General features: G+C 40.9%; 6 protein-coding genes across 6 annotated transcripts; 3 read left to right on the forward strand and 3 right to left on the reverse strand.

Moving 5' to 3' along the window:
• Nucleotides 1-472: 472 nt before the first annotated feature.
• On the reverse strand, nt 473-3,386 carry MELLADRAFT_105139 (uncharacterized protein; the record flags this gene model as incomplete). The annotated part of the gene is made up of 3 exons (XM_007408481.1): nt 473-2,302; nt 3,027-3,275; nt 3,351-3,386. The coding sequence occupies 3 exons, from the start codon at nt 3,384-3,386 to the stop codon at nt 473-475; spliced, it is 2,115 nt and encodes a 704-aa protein (XP_007408543.1).
• A 3,387-nt stretch (nt 3,387-6,773) lies between these two features.
• Nucleotides 6,774-9,187, reverse strand: MELLADRAFT_105140 (uncharacterized protein; the record flags this gene model as incomplete). Its single annotated transcript, XM_007408480.1, has 3 exons — nt 6,774-6,836; nt 6,960-8,777; nt 8,996-9,187. The coding sequence occupies 3 exons, from the start codon at nt 9,185-9,187 to the stop codon at nt 6,774-6,776; spliced, it is 2,073 nt and encodes a 690-aa protein (XP_007408542.1).
• Nucleotides 9,188-14,590: 5,403 nt separating this feature from the next.
• Nucleotides 14,591-15,005, reverse strand: MELLADRAFT_105141 (uncharacterized protein; the record flags this gene model as incomplete). The annotated part of the gene is made up of 2 exons (XM_007408479.1): nt 14,591-14,841; nt 14,948-15,005. 2 exons carry the CDS (start codon nt 15,003-15,005, stop codon nt 14,591-14,593), a joined length of 309 nt encoding a protein of 102 aa, XP_007408541.1.
• Nucleotides 15,006-15,018: 13 nt separating this feature from the next.
• MELLADRAFT_116053 (uncharacterized protein) lies at nt 15,019-16,436 on the forward strand (the record flags this gene model as incomplete). The annotated part of the gene is made up of 3 exons (XM_007408321.1): nt 15,019-15,133; nt 15,200-15,647; nt 15,730-16,436. 2 exons carry the CDS (start codon nt 15,530-15,532, stop codon nt 16,143-16,145), a joined length of 534 nt encoding a protein of 177 aa, XP_007408383.1.
• Nucleotides 16,437-18,049: 1,613 nt separating this feature from the next.
• MELLADRAFT_35044 (uncharacterized protein) lies at nt 18,050-18,430 on the forward strand (the record flags this gene model as incomplete). Its single annotated transcript, XM_007408322.1, has 2 exons — nt 18,050-18,187; nt 18,314-18,430. Coding segments are annotated over 2 exons (255 nt in total), but the record flags the coding sequence as incomplete, so codon positions are not given.
• A 1,754-nt stretch (nt 18,431-20,184) lies between these two features.
• MELLADRAFT_105144 (uncharacterized protein) lies at nt 20,185-21,049 on the forward strand (the record flags this gene model as incomplete). Its single annotated transcript, XM_007408323.1, has 5 exons — nt 20,185-20,393; nt 20,487-20,544; nt 20,623-20,666; nt 20,743-20,821; nt 20,897-21,049. 5 exons carry the CDS (start codon nt 20,185-20,187, stop codon nt 21,047-21,049), a joined length of 543 nt encoding a protein of 180 aa, XP_007408385.1.
• Nucleotides 21,050-21,386: the final 337 nt, after the last annotated feature.

Below are 21,386 nucleotides of genomic sequence, written 5' to 3' on the forward strand. Positions count from 1 at the left end.
ATGCTGGAAGTGTTCAAAGAATAAGAGGGGATGGAATCGATGAATTGGTACCTGGATGGATTGGGGTTGAGTACCTCTTGTCCACAGCCTCACTGAGTGTAAACGGCGCAACAGCTGGGCTCCTTACTATCAAAACTCTCCCACCGGCTGGCCAAACCAATGCAAGAACAAAATGAGAGGGTGCGGACAAGATCTTGCCTAGTTTTAGGAAATATCATCAATAGCATATTAGCCTTACCAACAGTATTCTGTCTTTCTGTCTATCAATTTTGCAATCCCCAAGTCATCTCATGACCTTCAAATAGAGATCCACTAGTACAACCATAACTACAAGAACTCTACAATAGCATGTTTGTATACCTCACTCAGAAGATCAGAAAGTATGTCCTTTGTTTTTGACAACAATCACTCACGTGCAAAGTTGTTGCTGTATGCGCTTTGTGTACAACTTGATCAGCACAGCTTCAGGATGTTACAAATTGGATTTGTGCGCTTGCTTTCCTGAGTATTTGTCTATGAATGTTTGAAGCTTATTGATAATGAACTCATATCTTAAATCACTGAGTGAGTATGTATTGCTTCTGTCGCAGTTAACCAGTTTATCAAGTCTTGCCTGACTGGAGCTCGGTTGGCCTTTGTGTTCAGATTCATCGTTCCAAGCTTTTGATTGGTATCGAACGGCTCCCAGGATATCCTCCACATAGGTGGGCTTCCCGGTAATGATTGCATGTAGGTCGGCGGACGCGGATTGCCACTTTACTGTATCACCCCAAAGATACCATATCTTCCAGAGAGTCACCACCTTATCTAGCCCCCAACAGGCTGCCTCGGGAAACCTTTCCTTTCTCTCCGATTGCAGGCCTTTTCCGGCCCTTCTCATTCCTTCCTCTTTTTCTATGAGAGGGAGTATGTTTTTTGGTCTTTGCCTTAGTTGTTCTAGACCTGATCTCTCAGTTTCTTTGATACCAAGAAACTCCCAGAGCTCTGAGAAGTTTCGATCCCAGACTCTCCATATTCCAGTGGTCATATTCGCACCAGCATAAGCAGTGATCTTGAAAATCCTCAAAGGGGACTTGGTTGAAACGACCTTTTCCAAATTTTTCAAGCCCATATCTGGGTAAAGTCCTGCTTGTTGACTCCCGTGGCCATAGTCATGAATTGTTCGCATTCCTTTTGTTTTGGCAGTACCTCCCCCAACACCTATAAATTCCACACCTGATTTGAGTAAGCCATTCATTGCTTTGAGGTTAATCCCCGAATTGTACGTGTGAGAGTAGAGAACACCATCTTCATTCAGGGCATACGACCACGGACTTGCCATGGTCACACCGACTTTTTTTGCCCTTTCGGGGTTCTCCTCAAGTAGATGAGTCAACGGAGCAGGTGAAGTTAATACAGCAATAGCGGTATAGTCCGCTTTGTCAATCATATCCCTCAACGCATCCAGACCTGCTTTAAATATAGGGTGATCCCAAGCGTCTTCTCTAAAAGTCTTGCCTGCATCATCTTTTAGTGACTTCTCGAGTGCTTGTGATTGCTCAATGTATCTCACTCTTTCTTCTTCCATAAGATATCCAAATCCTTCTTCATAGTCGTAGGGATGTCTTGCCTCATCTTCTATATAGATATGCGGAAATCCCCGGTACACTTTGGGGACTTTTTCTGGTGGAATTTTATAATGTTTGCAAGCGGCATCGACAAACTGTACTACGGATTGATATCGAAGCTCAGTAAAACCTCCGTATGGGATGAGGAATTTTGGGATGATCCCATCCTCGAGCTGTAACAACAAGAAGAGCAAGTCATCTGCCTCGTCATCGAGTATGACTCCATAATTTCCTTTTGAGACAGCCTGCGCGTAATTCATAGAAGCGGCTTTGGCAGCTTTTGTGTCAGCATTCAGTTTACTGATCACTATCTCAACTTGATGGGTCACTTCAGCATCTGACAAGTTCTTCCAGCACACATTTGCAAATTGACCCCATACTTGTAGCTTCACCGTGTGCTCCAAGTCTTCCAGTCCGCACTTTTTTAAAGCGTCGGTGATGATCTTCTCTGCAAAAGCCAAGTTATTAGCACTTTGAAGTCGATGAACCAGCTGGTGATTTTGAGCAAAGTGGAGCTGATCAAACTTCGGAGATGTCATGAGATGCATAAGAAGTTTTCGAGACAATTTATCTTGATACTTGGGGACCTTGAAGATCATCTCATGTCTGTCTGGTACACCTGACATCTCGTCGAACTCCGGTTTAAGTTTTCGAATCTGGCTTGATGTGTATGACGCGATTCCGTCATCCGAGGACTTCAAACCCATGACGGTAGGCGTGGCTTGTTAATCAAATTGGGATAATGGAGGAAAAGATTCGGTGCATTAGTATTTTCGTTCGCATCCAGCTAGGTGAAGACGAGGGTTCTAACTTTCGATAGCTGAGTACACATCCAGGAAAACCATCGAGCTCACTGCTACTAGGCATAAGTTTCTAAGATCAAAGGGAATCATGGTGTGCGACCTTTGGAGTGAGCGAAAATGGAGATCTATAGTCACTGGCTGCGATGAATTGGGTGAGTAAGCCCCTCGGCACTTGAAAGCAACCTTGAGCTGTGTACAGTCGTTTTCAAAAAGCTTGCCCAAATTTGCCCGCAAAACTCGAGCAATTTGGCGGTGAATTTGCGGCAAGCTTTTTGCAAACGACTGTATATATTGGAGATGGTACTTGGGCAAAATGACTCTTTTCCTCCTCAGTATGAGATAATGAGCTCCATAATCAAGAACAAAGTTTAACATGTCAAATGTAAGATCAATATCTCCACCCATCCACCCATCAAGCTTCTTATCGCATGTTCATTGATACAAGACTTGTGGTGAGACGTCGATTATCTTTTCGATACTTGTTTGCCCAGCTGGCAGTGTCCTTCAATTGTAGGCTCAACTAACTAAGAATACTGTGTCAACATTCAATTCTCCCTATGGGGCCATGACGCTGCGCGAGGACTTGAATTCCGGATATGAAACGCATGAAACCTACCTGTGCGCGATAATCGATTGTCTCTTGATTTGCGCGTTGTAATCCGTCTTCATCAGTCAGTCTGAGCCTTCGTAGTCTAAGTGCTACTCGAGGAGACTGATCTACATAGAACGATGTGCGGCTATTAATGATCATCCGCAAGATTTTCCTTCTCGGATGCCTAGCTGTGATGCCTTTTGGATGTGGCAACATGGTGGAAATTCTGGCAATGGGGCCACTCAGGCCTGCAACCGACTGGCTCCAAGGAGCCTACCGGGCGTAGCTTTGCGGCCAAGTCTCAGTCGACTTATCGTATCGTCGTTCAAATTGGTACATGCGACACACTTCAGGAGATGATGCGCTGATCGGTAAAGAAGCCATGATAAGGATAAAAGTTCACCGCCCACCTATGCCAAGCGGAAAACCGGACGGGAAAAAGGAAACAGTGGTTTATCAAACCTGAGCTGCTGTGGTTTATATCTGTTGTCACCTTGAACGTTGGGTGTACCACCCAAAGGCTATCACCGAAGTGAAACGTCTGTATTGAAATGTGCGGTCATCATGAGATCACGGTTTAAAGGTTTATCAGCCCTATAGGGGCTCTCAAACCTGACCTGGTTTTCAAAAACTCAGTTGACCCAGTTGGCTTTTTGGCAGTAACTTTGTATATAAATTTGACATTTATTGACAGCTCCCAGCCAAAAAGTCAACTGGGTCAACTGGGTTTTTTGAAACTGGGTCAGGTTTGAGAGCCCCATGTCCGGGACTTATCTAACTTATTGGGCTTCCCTGGTGAGCCAGCAGAGGGTCCAAATTCAAGTTTGGCTTGAAGGTTTTTTCAAACTTCAAAAGCTCCCACTTCCTCTCAATCAACCCTTTTGCCCATTCAAACTTAAGCTACATGTGGCTATTTCCATCAGATGTGTCTATTCAGAGTTCTCACCTCAGGCTCAGGCTCTGAGTTTTCTCAAGAAAGAGAGAAAGATTTTGAGATTTGGAATTTGGTGACTGTATTTTTGAAACAAAATTTACAAAGGACCCAAATTCTTTTGCAAGAGTATTAATAATTGACCAATGAACTTTGTTTAAAAACACAAGTTGTTCATCTAGATGCTCTGAAGATTTGACTCTCCTCAGAAATTCTATATTGTATCAACTACAGAAGATGCAAGGCTGTAGAAGAGCAGGGCCTTTTGGGCCCCTGCTCACACACCAAAACTAGCTGATAAGTCACAAGTCCCTCTGCAGGGCACCAAGCTTGCAAAGGTTAAAAAAACCCTGCAAGGCTTGGGACTTGTGTCAAGTTAGCTGACTCAGAGGTTTGGAGGCTGAAGGTAGCTGATCCGGGGTCACTACAGTCTTGGCGCAATCAACAATAGTTGTTGTGCAAAAAGAGAGGTTTGTGCAGATTGGAAAGCTTCAAGATTGGATATCAGTGCTATTGTTTAAGATATCAGGTTAAATGATTCCGTATCAAAAGTGGATTTGAAATACCTCTCTTCCCCTTCCTCTCTATCCTAGCCTATAGCCTCACTGAGAGTGGTCAAAATGCCCTTGGGAGTTCAGTATATTTCTTTGCAAATACAACTCATGTTTTGTGTTTCTTCTTGCACCCCCCTCGCCCCCCCACCAAAAATGGGTGCAACAGGGCGTTAATGTTTTCATATCTTGTGCCTGCCACATGGACTCATAGTCCCCCACTTTTGTTTTCTTCAGGCTCAACAATCAAGTGTCCAGTAATCATAGCTATTGTCCCCCATTCATCTTTCAGAGGTATATATTTTTTCTTGAGATCCCCCTATTTAGTGCCCAGTTAGCCAATACCCGGTGTCCGCTTCATTTGGGGCATTACCCAAATTACCTGAGCGCACCCACACCATCTTTTTGACTGAGTCAGACCTCCAGGGCTCCACACAGCCCCTTTCATATGTCTTTTCCCTTGCTTTGCACCCACTTTATCTACAATAGGGCAATGAAAGGGCTCAACATCCATTCTGCACTCACACAGCCAACAAATTTACCTCAGATTTTTCAATCTGAGGTATCCGGGGTCAAAGATGCCTTGACCCAGGTAGGTGCCGGTGGAAAGGCCAATTTGAAGCAAGTGATGATGAATGGTAGTTGCTTTCTGTTGTATAAATATCAATATATATGTGAGTACTTACATAAACAAACAATCCTTTCTGAACCCTTGGACATAAGCTGGCTGATTCATTTCTTGCAGAATCTCCCATACTCTCTGTGGTAGTTAGGGGAAGTCTGGCTGAGCCAGACGTTCAGTAATATCCATTACATTGGTCTCAGGAAACACAAAGAAAATGTACTATGGGATATCTTAATGAGTCAGTATCAGTCTCTTTGGAAAAGCATCAGGGTCTGCAGGGGCTGGTTCAAGATTTTCTCAGGGATACCACACCAAAAAATTCAAATCTAGCAAAATTCATACACTTGAAGTTGTGACACCTACATCAATTTTCACAGATTTTGGACATTTTGAAATCCATACATCCACACAACCACCCTTAGAGCATCCCCAGTGCAGCTGAAACCGGAAAAGTGGTACAGGTGTTTACAAATGACACTTGGACACCTGTATCTCAGTTCCAGCTACAGCATCAGCACCACATAAGCTGGATATTGCCTCACAGGAAATAACAGAGAGAGATGAATGACAGCTCTCATACCTGAGGACAACACCAGTCCATGAAAGGTGAAATAGAAATAAGAGAAACTACTAAAATTCTACCTTATTCTGAATGGATAAGAGAATGGACATGAAGAAATGAACTTGAATGAAAAGAGTAAACATGTTCAGATGAGAAAAAGGGGAACAACAGCATCGTGATCAGATACAAACTACAAGTAGGTGAAAATTCTCATCCTTCCTTTCCCAATCAGGCATAGTCTCTTCTCATCTCTATGTTTCAGCTCCAAACTCTTCTTCATCTCAATCTGTCAAAATTTGGTTCAACATGTGGTTTTATACTTAGGTTAAGCACATGATGGTGAAGTAACTACAATAAGGTTAAGACCCTATGTGAAGGTTACGTTTCCGGCAGAGCGCTGGGGATGCTATTATTTTGAGCAAAATAAATCCATACATGTTTGACCCCCGTCAAAAGAATTTTTCTGCCAAATTCATTCCTCCCAGGTCATTGGGCTTTGGCTAAGCTTAACTAAGCCCCTCTTCTGATTTGGCCACATCCTATCTTGAAGATAGGCTTACCCCAGCTTTGGCCTGAGACCAGCAAGATTTTTGAGCACTTTTGCTTGAAATCCCTTTTTGAGGGCCCAAAACATTGTGCAACCTAACAAAACATTGAAAATAGCTTTTTATAAGCCCCATACACATACTTGTGCCACTTTTAGTACCACTTCACTTGAGCGAAGTGACACAGTCAAGTTGTTGAGTTCTTGTAAATCTGGGTCTTGTCCAGCACATGTGAACTCTTCAAAATCACTTGATATTTGAAACAATTTCCCTCACAATCTACAAGAGGTGACAGGCTATAAAACAGTTTATTGCAAGGTTTCATGACATTTAGAGCCCTCAAAAAGGGATTTCAAGCAAAAGTGCTTGAAAATCTTGCTGGTCTCAGGCAGCAAGGTTTGATGGGGTACTATGAAGTTACTTGCTATTTTCAATAACTTTTAGGCTCTCAAAGAAAGACCTATAAAGATCTACTAATAAAATCATAACCTTAGGAGCTCTTCAGAAGCCTCTTTTGTATAGCTCATTTGTCCCAGGATATGTGCGCTTATGCCCTATCAAGCTCCTCTGGAACTGTACCCTAACATCCTAGGACATAGCATAGGTCTAGGTTCACTTTTCTATAAATTGGATCCAAGATTTTCTTTCACTGAGTATTGGTTTATAATTTTTTGAAGCTTATTGATAATTAGCTCATATCGTATATCACTGAGTGAGTACTTATTGCTTGTGTTGCAGTTGACCAGTTTATCTAGTCTTCCTTCAGTGGAGTAGGGTTTTTCCTTGGTATCAAATTGATCATTCCAAGCTTCTGACTTGTACCGAATTGCTCCCAGAATATCTTCTACATAGGAGAGTCTACTGGTGATAATTGCATGTAGGTCTGCAGAGGCGGCTTGCCACTGTACCACATTACCCCACAGATACCATATCTTCCACAGAGTCAGCACCTTATCTAGTCCCCAGGAGGCCGCCTGGGGAGCTTTTTCTCTTCCCTCCGATTGCACGCCGGATTCAGGCACCGACAAAAATCCCTCTGCAATCTTTCGGGCTACTTTCCCCCTTCTTCGCATCACTTCCTCCTTTTCGATGAGAGCAAGAATAGCTCCTGATCTCTGCCTTAGTTTTTTTAGACCAGGTCTCTTGATTTCTTCGATGCCAAGAAATTTCCAAAGCTCTGAAAATTCTTGATCCCATACTCTCCAAATTCCCGTGGTCATATTTTCACCAGCATGCGCGATGATCTTGAACATCCTAAAAGATGACCTGGTGGATATGACTTTTTCCAGGTTTTTGATGCCCACATCAGGGTATAGCCCTGCTTGTTGACTTCCGTGGCGATAATCGTGAACTGTTCGCATTCCTCTTGTCTTGGCAGTACCTCCCCCGACACCTATGAAGTCTGCACCCGACTTGAGTAAACCCTTCATTGCTTTTAGGTTGATCCCTGAGTTGTATGTGTAAGAGTAAAGAACACCATCTTCCTTCAAGGAATAACACCACGGACTTGCCATTGTCACACCAACCTTTTTTGCTCTTTCGGGGTTCTCCTCGAGTAGATGAGTTAACGGAGCAGGTGAAGTTAATACAGCAATAGCGGTATAGTCCGCTTTGTCAATCATGTTCCTCAATGCGTCCAGACCTTCTTTAAATGTAGGATGATCCCAAGCATCCGCTCTAAACGCCTTCCCTGCGTCATCTTTCAGCGCCTTCTCCAGTTCTTGCGATTGCTCCATGTATCTCACCCTTTCTGCTTCTGGAATATATCCAAAGCCCTCATCGTAGTCGTAGGGATGCCTGTTCTCATCTTCTATGTAGAGATGCGGGAATCCCCGGTACACCTTGGGGACTTTTTCTGGAGGGATGTTATAATGTTTGCAAGCTGCATTGACAAATTTCATCAAGGATTGATAGCGAAGTTCAGTGAACCCTCCGTATGGAATGAGGAACTTTGGGATGATTCCATCCTCAAGCTGTAACAATAAGAAGAGTAAGTCATCTGCCTCATCATCGAGGATGACTCCGTAATTCCCCTTTGAAACGGCCTGTGCATATTTTGTGGCGACCAATTCGGCACCATGCGTGTCGGCTATCAGTCTATTGATAACTGTCTCTATGTAATGGGTCACTGCAGCTCCTGACAAGTCTTTCCAGCATACATTGGCATAGTTCCCCCATACCTGCAGTCTTACTGTATGCTCCAAACCTTTTAACCCCCGCTCTCTTAAAGCTTTTGTGATGTAATCTTCTGCAAGGGCCGAGCTCTTTTCACGTTGGGCAAGATGAGCCAGTCGGTAATTTTGGGAAAAGTAGAGTCGATCAAACTTGGGAGACGACAAGAGATGCTTGAGAAATCTTTGAGCTAGTTTATCTTGATACTTGGGCACCTTCAAGACTAGTCGCTGATCGGCGGTTAAACCTTCGTCAATATCGGACCGAAAACTTTGGGTGTGATGCACGATGCCTGATTCGATTCGGGTCGGAGTTGCTTTCAATAGCTCAGCAGTGGCTTTGCACATTAGTGTAGTAAGGAGAAAGCAGAGGTAGTGAGTATCAACTTTCTATACAAGTGGGGTCAGGAAATGTCAATAGAGCTGATAGTATACCTGGGAATGCATCCAGAAAAAGAATGGCGAGAACAAATATTCGATATAGCTTGTTCAGGTAAGATTGGTTCATGATGTGAAGCTTTTGGATCAAGTAAAAATATGGTGCTATAACAATCAGTTGACACTGTTTCGATGTGCCTTCGGACAAATATAGCTGGTCTTGAACCTACGATTATTTGCAGACAAGAGTTATAATCTTGGAATAAGAACGTGTGTCCCAAAATCACGCCTTCACCTTTGAGTGCAAGACAGGCTATTTTAAGTGCACGACTTGAAGCTTGGCATGTTTTGCAAACCCAGACCCAACTATATATGTACACATAGATGACGTTTTCATTCATCGATTCAAGATAAGCGTACATGGTTGAACTTGCATCCGCATAGTTTTATTCAATCTAGGCACACGTTACGAGGCCTAACAAGACATGAAGACTGATGCGGGTCATTGAGCGCAGCGATTAATCCTATAGCGCCCACTTTCTTTAAGCCCCAAAACGAACGGAGAAAGTGCAAGATGTTTCATGACTGCCGTCATTGCGGTTCTCTTGATAAAATGTGCTAATTGTCGGACTTAAGAGCCAGTTTTGTCTTTCTGGTACCCATCAAACACCTAGCTTAACACGGGCCCCACCAGCCGCAGAGATCACCCCCGGAACCTGCAGAGAGGGCGGTAAGTTGGAGCAAGACCCTGGAATGCGCCTAGAGGTTACTGACAGAGACGGGTTTTGAGTTTTTAGGCCATACAAATTCAATCAGTACTCGCCTCAAGGTGGTGAGCACCTCAAAATATGCGTGCGGAGTAGGGCTATTGAACGAGCCCGGCAGACTTCCTCACTGCGGTGTAAATCGCAAAGGCGCAATTTTTTTCGACCCCAAAGCCCAATCACGACCCTCAATTTGTGGCCTATTTTTGGCCGCTACAATATCTCGAGAAGTACTGGTGCTAAAATGCTGAAAGCTGGCTCAAATGAAAGCCCTCATTCTTACGCAGATGCTGAGCTCTTGTAGGTGTACAAAAAGTGCTATTTAGTGCCCGAAAACCTTGCCAACATAAGGTCTAAGCTTACGTCAGTGACCTCTGTAGGTGTATTCCTGGGACCTAGTCTCTCTGGAGTCTGGAGGTCGGATGTTCCAACAGACAGTAGTATGTACGAGGACTGATTAAACCCTGAAAGAATTCCCTGACCCTTTCCCTTCCAAATTACTGATAACGGTCAAACCACTCACATAGACTTTACCAATTTGAACTAGTCTTTATCAATTTGAAGTCTGACTCATTCGTGTTAGATTCAATTGCAACATATGTATACCAAGCAATCATCTCAATAGCATTTTCATCATTTTCAATCATTTGATGATTGGTTTCTGATACCAAGTCTTTGGTTGAACTAAGAATTTTGTTCCTTTCCCTTATTGTCATCGGAAGGATTTGGCAACCTTGTTTTTATTACCATATGATAAAAGACAATTGTCAAGAACATTTATCAATACTCAAGCAAGCAAAAATAAATAAATCTATTATGACAAATACATCAAAATGAAATTATTCAAAGTAAAGAGCTGTTCCTAATCATGAATTTGCTGGTAATATCTATGATCACATTGTATGATATTCACCACAACAATTCATAATGATGATTGGATTATGATCTAAGCTATCATTGTTTGAAAAGTAGTTCTGATGAACAAAAAAAGTGTGAACTCAGTTTCCAAGAAGCAAACTATGATAAAACAGGCACACAACACAAAGTAATCAAACAGTGATAACGTAGAAGCAAAAGATGACAAAAAGATAATAAAAAAGAAAACTATGATGGCAAGCAAGGGATTGGTCAGTGGTAAGGGGTAAGGCTTGGACCCGGCCCCAGAACCACCCAAGTGGGCCAGAGCTCAAGCAGAACTTGCACTTTGTTGGCCCTCTGAATGTGCTCTTGGGCCAGCAAAATGGGCCCAAACAAAGGGGTTTGTCTAGTTGTGCAGCACCCTTTCCATCATGATCCACCAATACCTTAAATGTAACTCTAAATGTCTTTTCTGTCCACCAATATCAGAATTCACAGCATCAGATTACGAGTCACTGGCGGCCAGGTCATCCGGGGACTTGAATATCAGAATGTTTTCAACATAATTTCTAAGTTTGGCCCACAGTAATTCAGACCCAAATACCAAGAGTTGACTGAAGTAAGGTTTAGCTGCATGTGTCCACACTGGAATCCAGTGTAACTTTAGAATATGCGGGAACCAGCCAGGTTATTCAGAAAAAATTGTCCCCATACATTCTTCTGAAGTCTTTCTGGGATTCTCACACTACTTAAAACTCCAAATTAAGTTGAAGTACTAGACACTTGTTCATATATGAAAGGATTTATTTGTGAAGGTATCTTGAAACCAAAAAATGTTGGGTTTCTGTTTACCAGTGTGAGCTGGATAATGAGCCAGGTCCTGAAAAGTGATTATATCACTGGGAGCAACGCCCAAACCAATCCAACAAAAATGTTGGTATTGTATTGGTCTGGTATTTTTAAACCAATACTAAAAGTAGACTGTTCCCATGTTGGTTCATCCAAACAAGGACCCAATTTAGTACATATCAGGTATTGGCAATACAAGTTGTGGTGATTCTGCTTTGCTTTATTGTATTGATTTGTATCAATTATGCAATTTGATATGAGTGTCCTAATTTTTTTTATTTTCCATACAGTAGGTATAGTACTGTGTACTACCTTCCAACCAGCCAAACAGATATTTGATTTTGATCTCAAAGATTAGTACCTCACACTGTGTCCACAGTTAATGTTAATGATGAGATTGAGAAGAAGATGATGATAAAATTGAGGATGAGAGGGGTGCAAAATGAAGTCAAGCATACCCTTCCAAGATGACAGATAGCCTGGTCCAATAGGCTATTGAGACAGAACATTTTTCCATAGCACAATGACTTCTAGATTTCTCCTAGTATTAATTAATGGGCCAGTGAGGTGTACAAAGGCAAGAAACGGATTGAAATGGATTGATCCCTTACCAATCTGGCAAAATCAACATTGTGTGGTGGTTTATTGGGGAAAATGGATGGAACTTGTAAGGAATAAGGCTGGTAATACCGGAACTATGGCAGTATAGTACCAGCATTGCTGGTACTGGAGATTTTGGTACCAGTACAGTACATGTGGTGGCAGTACTATACTGAGTATAGTACCTAAGAAGAAAATGCTGGTTTTTGATCCCTTGAGTACAGTAGCAGCCTCCTAGGTATACACTCAAAAAATAGATACTATACTGTACTTTACCAATACCAGTACAGTAATTGTTGCTGAATTGACAACATGATGAGATTGAACAATCCCTTGTCCTTCCTTCTTGGAAAATTTTGAGCCTGCACATGGTTGAGAGAACCCAATATGCACACAAGTTTCCAAACCACAGTTTGAAAAGAAGTATGACAAATGAGAGCAGAACATGAGCATTGTATAATCTGGTCTTGATCTTTTCTCTCTTGGCCTGAGATTCAAATTAAACACACTATTTAAGTCAGCTTACAAAGAATGCAAGATCCAAAGCAAGAATCAGAAAAGTATTACTGTGACTTGTCACCAGTTGTTTTCTTACTTGCTACAAAGAGTATTGCAAAGAAAGAGGGCATCATGTGCCAAAGTTTTAGAAGCAGGAAATGGAGATAGCTTCGTAGATGAGAAGATATTCTGATGCAGAGAAGCAAACATCCAGTGAAATGCATAGGTAAAATAGCTATAAATTTCAGGGAGTATCACCCACACACCACAAATTCCTAATGTCATTTCTTTATATATTTTATCCCTTGGTTTGTATTTTTCTCTCACAGGGAAATCAAGACAATGTGATAAGTAAAAGAATCAACTGTTTGGGCTCTACCACAAATACAATCACAGCCTATGATATCTGTTATGCATGTTTAGTTTGAAAACCTATGATTTTGAGAGTGAAAAGTGACAAAGAAAATCACCAAAACCGGTACATAAAAGTGGCAGAACAAAATATGAACTGCAATTAAAGAAGGCTGGGATATGCTGTGAGAAGAAGATAGTCTGGATCCATATTCTCTGTATATCATATAGATATGTTACAATGTCATGCTTTGTCATTGTCTGGTGACATGAAGAAAGGCTCACAGGGGGCTGAGAAAACTGATTTGGGCTGGACATACCTTTTCAAGGGTACACTTGAAAGCATGATGAGCTGGATTATCCTTGAATCATGCAATCATGAATTGAGCAAGCTGAGGGTGAGATCAATTCAGGCAAGTCTTCTGGAAGATGGTAAGATTAGTCCTCTGTTCCTTCAAGATATGTGTGGATCCAAACAATGCAATTTTTCTATTTAGATTCAAACTCCTGACAGAATAAAGACCTCTCATACACTGATTCAATCCACTCTTGTAAAAATTCACAGGGGCAAATTTGAAGGGAGATTTTATCAAAGGTGTGGAACATACACCGTTAGGACTCAGAGGGTTAAATTTGAAGGAAATCTCAAGACAGCAACTTGTGATTTCAGTGTAAAGTACAGTAAGTTTCAAAATGTACAATAGTAAAGGTACAGTGTCAGTTTGAAAATAGATCAAACTTGATCCAGATTCTATTTTTTGAACATGAGCAAGGGTTCAATATTAAATTGGGGCCTGCCCATGGATTAATTGAATATCAATTTGATGAAATGGAAACAAGAGACACATAACCCCTAGTATAGCATTTGAATATATTTACAAGTACTTTGAGCACTTTCTAAACCAGCTGGTTGTAAACATTGTATGGCAGTGAACATATCCATTGAGAGAATGATGTTCTGTCTCTGAAAGATTGTTATAAGAATTAACAAGTTTCAAATGACAAGGTGTATGTTGATTGTCTCTTGAAGGCAATGGTTTCAGAGAACAATTGGGGTGGATTTAAATGGATTTGGCATTGGTGATAATGTGTGCAGACACTAGATTTGTGAATTGGTGAATGTATTACTCACCTTGCAGTCACTTCAACTCAATGCACTGCAGTAACCATAAGTTAGTATACTATTGAAGTTCCATTCCTCTCAATATCCAAAGAGTTGGTATAGGTATGGAACTCAAAGCTCAAGACTGATTCTCCAAAGACATATATATTGGCCAGTTTTATCTATGACTGAGAACTGTGCTTCAAATTATATTGACACACAACAATATAGACAGCTCAGGACAGTTCTGATTCAAGCAGAGAATCCATTTCCGTCTCCGCCTTCTTGACATCCAGAGAAACAGGTGGTGCAAAACCTTGTCATTCTCTAAAGGGGATGCTCAGCGTACTGTTTCAATATCCTTCAGATCAAGTGAAAAAGAACTGCATCTGAAGACAAAGGAAAGTCCACTATGCTGTCTATCACTGGAAAAGGGATATCCCCGGATAGTTGATAGCAAGTAAGTCTTTGAATCCTTATCAATGAGAAATAATTACAAGTCATATGTTGAGCGGATCTAATCAAGAAGGATCTGCAAAAAAAATGAGACACCACCGTTAAGCTGCAAGCATGTCTGATTCGGAACCCTGTACGAGGCGACATTCCGGGGTGTACATCTATCTGATTGACTCTGCTGAAGAGATGTCAACTGGAGACTTCGGTTGTTGTCGAGCTTATAACCTTCAAGATGATGACCTATGATGACTCTGAAATCCACCGATCTTTGAGATTTGACGTTGATGAACTGTGATTTTGAGGATATGTATGTGGCATACAATGACCCCCTTGATTGCGACTTCAAGCTATTTCCATGATACGTCATAGATATCCTTTATCGATTGAACTTCTGATAAGACACAATGTTGATGATATCTTTCGACCTTTTTCGACAACGGCTGATTACGTTGAGCAAGCTCCGGTTGTCCAGACTGGGGTGTCCTTGGGAAAGGGATGTTTTTGGTCATGAGAAATGAAGTGAATTGATGTTGATTGTTGTTTGAATGAGTTGAATACGGATTTGAAATAATTTGAAATTCTCGATGATTAACTTCAACTTTCGAAAGGAATCACCACTTATACTTAGAAGTTAGTAATGTGTGTCCTATGTACATATCATTCCGCTTTCGTATCATCGGTTGCAACTTGCTCCCATTGCTTACCACTGTCACCGTCACCGGCCGTCACCGTCACTGCCTCAGCATCTTCATCCTTTCGCATCCCATCACGTCACGTTACTTTAGACTTACGAGGCCCAGAACCGAGATTAGCACCTCAACGAACATATTTTCCGATATCTCGACTTTTTAATCCACTATATAAATCGGTCTTCGTTTCCTCCTGAACCGGTCAGTCTTCAACTCAACTTCAACTTCATTTTCTCATCTAAAAGCTTACTCCTATATCGCTTGAAGATTTCCTTTTTCAGCTTGGCCTAATCGAGTTTGTCTGAAAAGCTGGCTTGGCTCTTACGGGAATAGCATCACCATCATCATCATTGAAATACCAGTTACCTTTTTGCACTGCAGTCTTCAATAACCCGCAGTCATCCTCTTTTCAATATAATCGACCCACTTCAATCGCAGTCTTCTACACGTTTCGCAACCTACAAAACTCAAACACTTTGCATACAAATAATTCATATTCACACTCTCTGTTCACCTATTATCTTTCACCTATCGCGAATACCACACTTTTACGAACAGCGGATTCATCTTTGTATCAACTTGCATCGCTCACGTCAAATGCCCTCTACTCGCTTCCTCGTCCATGGTAGTTTTGCCGCAATCGCTTTTTCTGCGGCTGCTGGCTCCATTGTGGCTACCATCAAGTTAGGTGGATTGCAATTCTTGAAAGAAAACTGTGAGCCCTGATTCCTGTGAAAATCCTATTTCAACCTGTATATATGATCTCTTATCTGATTCACTTCTTTTCATCTGTATAGTCTTTGAAGGCCTTTGCGTGGACGTCTGGGACGGCTTTTTCTTATCGCCTTTGAACTTGGTGGCAATATCATTCTTGATTTTCCTACCATTTCATTGTTGGGTCATCAACGCACCACTTTCGATATTATGCCTCACCAGTATCATGGGATTCCCATCATTCCTTTTCTTTGCTGCAGCTTTCCTTGAAACTTCACCTGTCCTCTTACCAATTGGATTGATAGTTAGCTGTTTTGGAAAATTTGGATTATCAGAATTACAACAAGCAACCCATTCATCTTCATCACCTAAGACTTACATTCATTCCAAGTCACCTTCACCTTCGATTTCACACCGATCAAGTGCTTCATCAATGTTTATTTCAGAAGACCACAGCACCCCTGCTTCATCGATCAGAAGAAAACGCAGCCACTCTTGATTTTTTTCTTTGTTAATACTTCCTAATACATGTTCAAATCCTTTCAACACTCAATTTTTGAAAATATAAACATCATCACCTTTCACTTGTATTTATCTTCTGTTGTTTTGAATTTCACATTTTTATAACTTTTGATCATTCACACATGTAGCAACAATTTTATTTTTCTTTCACCTTTTTTTCTTTTTCCAACTTTTTTTTTCAATTATATTTACTTTATTATCTTTAGCTTCTAATGCGTTCAGTCTCTACTGACTCGTTTTTTTCAATTGCAAATATCACATAACCCATAATTTTTTCTTCTCTCTCTTATGCACAGCTTCAATTTTATTATTCAAATGTCATTGCACCGTTTCTCCCTTTTTTCATTGGCTGCGCTGGGATTCAATTTTGCTTCCTCGGTTTATCATTCTGGCTCATTTTGTGGATCAAGTATATAAATGTCATTAACTCCTTTTGCAAGCCTTTTCCATACACTCAAATCAAAAGGCTTATAAGACAACGTCTTGATTGTCCATACATGTACGTTTTTGTACCCACAACGAACCCTAGAGGCGGTTCTAAAAGTGGCAACTTTGAGACACAGCTGAAATTGGGCGTCTCGGTTTGTCAGACGGCACGTGTGGTGTTCCTTTTTGGAATTCAAGTCAAATTGCACTCAATGGAACAAGAAAATGATGCAAATGCTGTTCAGAATCACATTTGTTCGTCTGACGTCAACAAAGAGGTGTTGTAAGTTCGTATGACTGTATATTCCTCAATATATATACCACTTAGCATCAGTCAAAGATACCAATCAGGAGGACAAATAAACACATGTGCACAGGTACTGAATTTGTGTGCTCCAATGTATCATCAAGGTCACAGTCATTGATATCAATGCCACTCTTGGCCTTTTTTGCATACAAGCAAAGATTTCCTCAGTAGCACAGTTTCAGAGATCAAATCACGAACCAATGTGTAACCTTCTTGTACCTCTAAATATCATCCAATCCAATCCTGGCCGAACATGTCTCCTAAGAAGTCATTGACTCCAACTTTCTCTTAGATTAACAAAAGCACCACCAATCTGCGGGTGCCTCATGTTCTCTGGTTGAAGTGGGTCAGCTTGACGACATATCTAACCAGAGGCTTGCCACTCCAGTGCCACCAGCGCCAGTCCAGGACTCCTCCTTGAAATCGAGCACGTGACTACACTAACACTTACACATACATATCTTAACAGGTGCAGTGACCAGTCATGCACCCTGTATGTAATATTGTATCATCCAATACAGACCAACGCATTCATTTCAATCACAGTCAGTCATCAACTCATAGCATCAACTTCAAAACGAACAATCGATCGAACAAATCATAATCAATTAACAAAACATGGATAATGGAAAAGTAGAAATCGAGGGGGATGAGATGATGGTCGATGGTCTGTAACTTCAAAACTCATTCCTCAAGTTTTTATAAATCGGAATACCTTTAACTGAAATCTTATTCCACTTTCAAACCACTCAATTCAATGTCAACCCACAATCGAATCACGATCTCCGAAACAAAAAACAATCAATCAATGACGTGTCTTTTGTCGCTCTCAAATTATTATTATTATTATTATCATCTTTGATTCAATTAGCGAAAGTGAATATTGATGAATCAACAGTCAAACGAAAAGGTAGAGGATTTAAATCTACGGGAGCTGATGCAACAGATATGGATATAGATAAACAACCAACATATGAAAGATTGGAAGATAATAAAGAAAAAGAACAAACAGCTGGTAATGCAGCAAGATGTAAGTCAAGAATTTTAAAAAACAAAAACCTCAAAAAGAAATTACAAATCAAAATCATCTTCAAATCAATTTATATTTTGGAATTAATAAGTTAATGATTTTCTTTCTTTGATACTTAGCTGTTGAAGGATGGGTAATTACTGTGACTGGTGTACATGAAGAAGCTACTGAAGAAGATTTACAAGACAAGTTTAGTGATTATGGAAGTGTGATGAATCTAGCTATGCCATTAGATCGTAGAACAGGTTATGTAAAGGTGAGAAACTTGAAAAATCAACTTCGATTCTCCGAATTTGAAGTTTATGTGATCTGGTTTCTGATCTTATCTTGTTTCCTTGAATCCTGACGTGATACTTTTTTCATTCTTTTGATTAATTTGTAGGGATATGCATTAGTTGAATATGAGACTAGAAAAGAAGCAGAAACTGCTATAAGGGAAGGATCAGGTAGTAAATTATTAGATCAAAAATTAGAATGTGATTTTGCTTTTGTTAGGTAAGTGATGAATGAATTTTGAGAACGAGATCCACAAAATAAATCCCTCTGATTTAACACATTCAAACCTTTCCTGACAATTCTATTGAATTTTCGATTCTAGGGCACCTACTGGTATTTCTGGTGTAACTTCATCTACTCTTAAAAACCGAAAACAAAGAAGTCAAAGTCCACCAAAACGTCAACTTGTAAATCGAATAGATTAAAATCCTTTATCATTTCGATTCTCTATCAATAAACTCCAAAAACATTGAAATTTAAATGAAACTTCTTTCTGTTTGAACTGTAAGAATACCTTTTTAACACATAAAATAACACATCATATGGGTCAAACAACATTCCTAGTCATTTTCTTTGGCTAAATTCATCAGATCAATAAAAAAAGTCGAATTGTTCAATAGGAAGCTGAGCTGGAATTGATGTAGTTTTGATTATGAAAACAGTCTCCTTTGTGATGAAACGTCAAGGCGACTTTTACTGAGCGAAACAAAGAACAGCTTATTCAATTATTTTTGAAGATAAAATCTTAAGCAGGCATTGATGGTTTATGCTTATGAAAACATCTCAGAATTCAGTCCTTTCTTTGCCTCTGAACTTACTTACATATTTGATGACTTAGAGCATCTCCAATGCTCCCGAATCTGAATGACTAAATGTTACGTTTCTGTCAGAAACGTAACCTGTATTGGAGTTATTCAGACAAACCTCATCCAACGCCGAGGTCGTGTTCCCACATGGAACCTCCCGTGTGAACTCGTTTTTTCGGAAATGACACGTTCCCAGGCTCAGGTCAGCAAATTTGCTGACCTGGCCGAATAATCTGAATCCCAGTATCCCAACGACTATTGGGCCAAAAATAAAGAAATTCATACATCCGTGGACTACCTTTCTCTTTCTTTACGTGAGGTGAGCGCAATCGATCACATGTATTGTGTGGAACGCGATAGGTGCGATCGACCAATTACGTAGATGAAGACATATGGTGACGGGGGTTCAACCTCAAATGAACCCTATGAGGAATTGGGAAAGAAGTTCAGTTGTGCGTTGCAGGGCGCTGTCACCTGAAAAAAATTACAGCTGTCCAGCCGAGGGAAATACTGAGCTGTACATCTATTCGGATTCAGCCACATTGGAGATGCTCTTACGAGCATATTTATATTTGAATGATGATCAAGACGTTTGATCTACAAGTTCAACCACCAGTAATTGCACAGTCATAGATTTGTCAAAACACCAATGAGGCTCAATTACATTGATTGCGCATTGGAAATGCTCTTAACCTCAAGGCTCAGCCAAGTGCCACGCAGTCGCTGTTACTCGCACCGGAAACGAATTGCATTCCATATTCGAGCGGTTCGACAAGGTTCGACATCCACCAGCCTTGAATCCTGAGGCTATGCATTGGCGCATTGGCCTGGTCAATGGTCATGACTTCGGAATCTCTGAACAGTTCGACAAGGTTCGACATCCGCCTTGAGATAGTTGATGTGGGAGTGGGACTTTGATGATCAGTGACCTCGGCTCGACAAATTTGTTTTATCTGACATTTACGAGCATTTATGTCTTACGCAAGTTGACCTTGGCTCGATGGATTTCATGCTCAACGCATTTCCATTTATATACCCTTCAAATGATATAAAATCTGGATAATTCTCCAACTTCGTCAGCCTTTCTTCAAAAATCAATTCCTGGTCTTTCAATTCCTTCTTACTTTCCAATAACAATTGTTTGCGTATAGGCATCCCAGCCCTTCTCATCATGAGAGCATTCATTCTTCTTGGATTCCTGTTACAAGTCTTATTCGTATTGGGTTATCCCGAATCCATCGGGAGCTTAAAAAAACGTGACTTGAACGGTCCGCAATCGATACCTTCACAACAACTTTCGAAGCGCACTACGTCGCCGAGCAACCCGGTTGTTTGTCCTGGTCCAGACGGTCCGAGAATTGATATGAACGATTACTATAAGTGCGTCACCATTTCTTTTCGACTTAGAAGATGTTCTCTCCTCTTTACCGATCGTATTGATTGACTAAAACTTGTTGTTGTTTACTTGATTAGAATGATCACCGCGTTGGTCCAACGCAAGGTCAAATGTGTTTACTACGCAAACATGGGTGTGAGTATGTTGTCTAATCAGCCGACTGGGAAGCTAGAACGTCCATGATTGACTGACCGATCAACCTTTTTGAAACAGATGGCGGTCTTTGACCGCGATGACAACCCGGCCACTTTTACGGAGTGAGTGCCTATGTGACTCGAGCAACGTTGATGTCCCAAAAGTTCAATATGAATCCATTCATAATCATTCTGTCAGCTCCGATCCCTCAATTGTTAGAGAATGGTATGGTGCTCAGCTCAGTGAGCAATGTGAGACTCAGAGGCCGGTTAGGGTTGTAAGTCTTACTCGTCTCTTTTACACGTCAAACCCAGAAGTTTAACTTTCTTCCAAACGTGATACCAATTGATAGCGAAGCAAGCTTCCACCAATTCGCCCGGATGACTCACTGAACATCGGGACTGTGTTTTACAAAATTTATGCCCCTAGTGAGCAAGTCATGAACTGTAACGAAGAGGATGACGCTGCAATACGTAGTTACTTGCTTTCGCAATTCATGACATAAATGATTATGATCACGGTTGCTAGTAGCAAATATATTTCTGTATCTGCAAGTTGTTAGCTTACCAATCACAAATGTGACTGTTATACATAGTATTTGCATTGGCCCCGTGTTGGAGCGTTTCTGCATGTTATTCTTCATCTTGCTTTTTTATAAGTCGTTATTCTGTCTTGGCTTCTTCAATCTAATGAGCTTGTTGAGTTCTAGGTGCAACTGGCTGAAGCCAACCTAGAGAGTCATAGTGTAGTTCCTTACAAAAACTATCACTATGTATCATCAGTGCATTACAGTAATATTCATTTATCAGCATTGTGATGGTTGCACAAGAGCCCATGCCAAT

The sequence above is a fragment of the Melampsora larici-populina genome (assembly GCF_000204055.1).
Source record: "Melampsora larici-populina 98AG31 unplaced genomic scaffold MELLAscaffold_12, whole genome shotgun sequence".
Taxonomy (NCBI): Eukaryota; Fungi; Basidiomycota; class Pucciniomycetes; order Pucciniales; family Melampsoraceae; genus Melampsora; species Melampsora laricis-populina.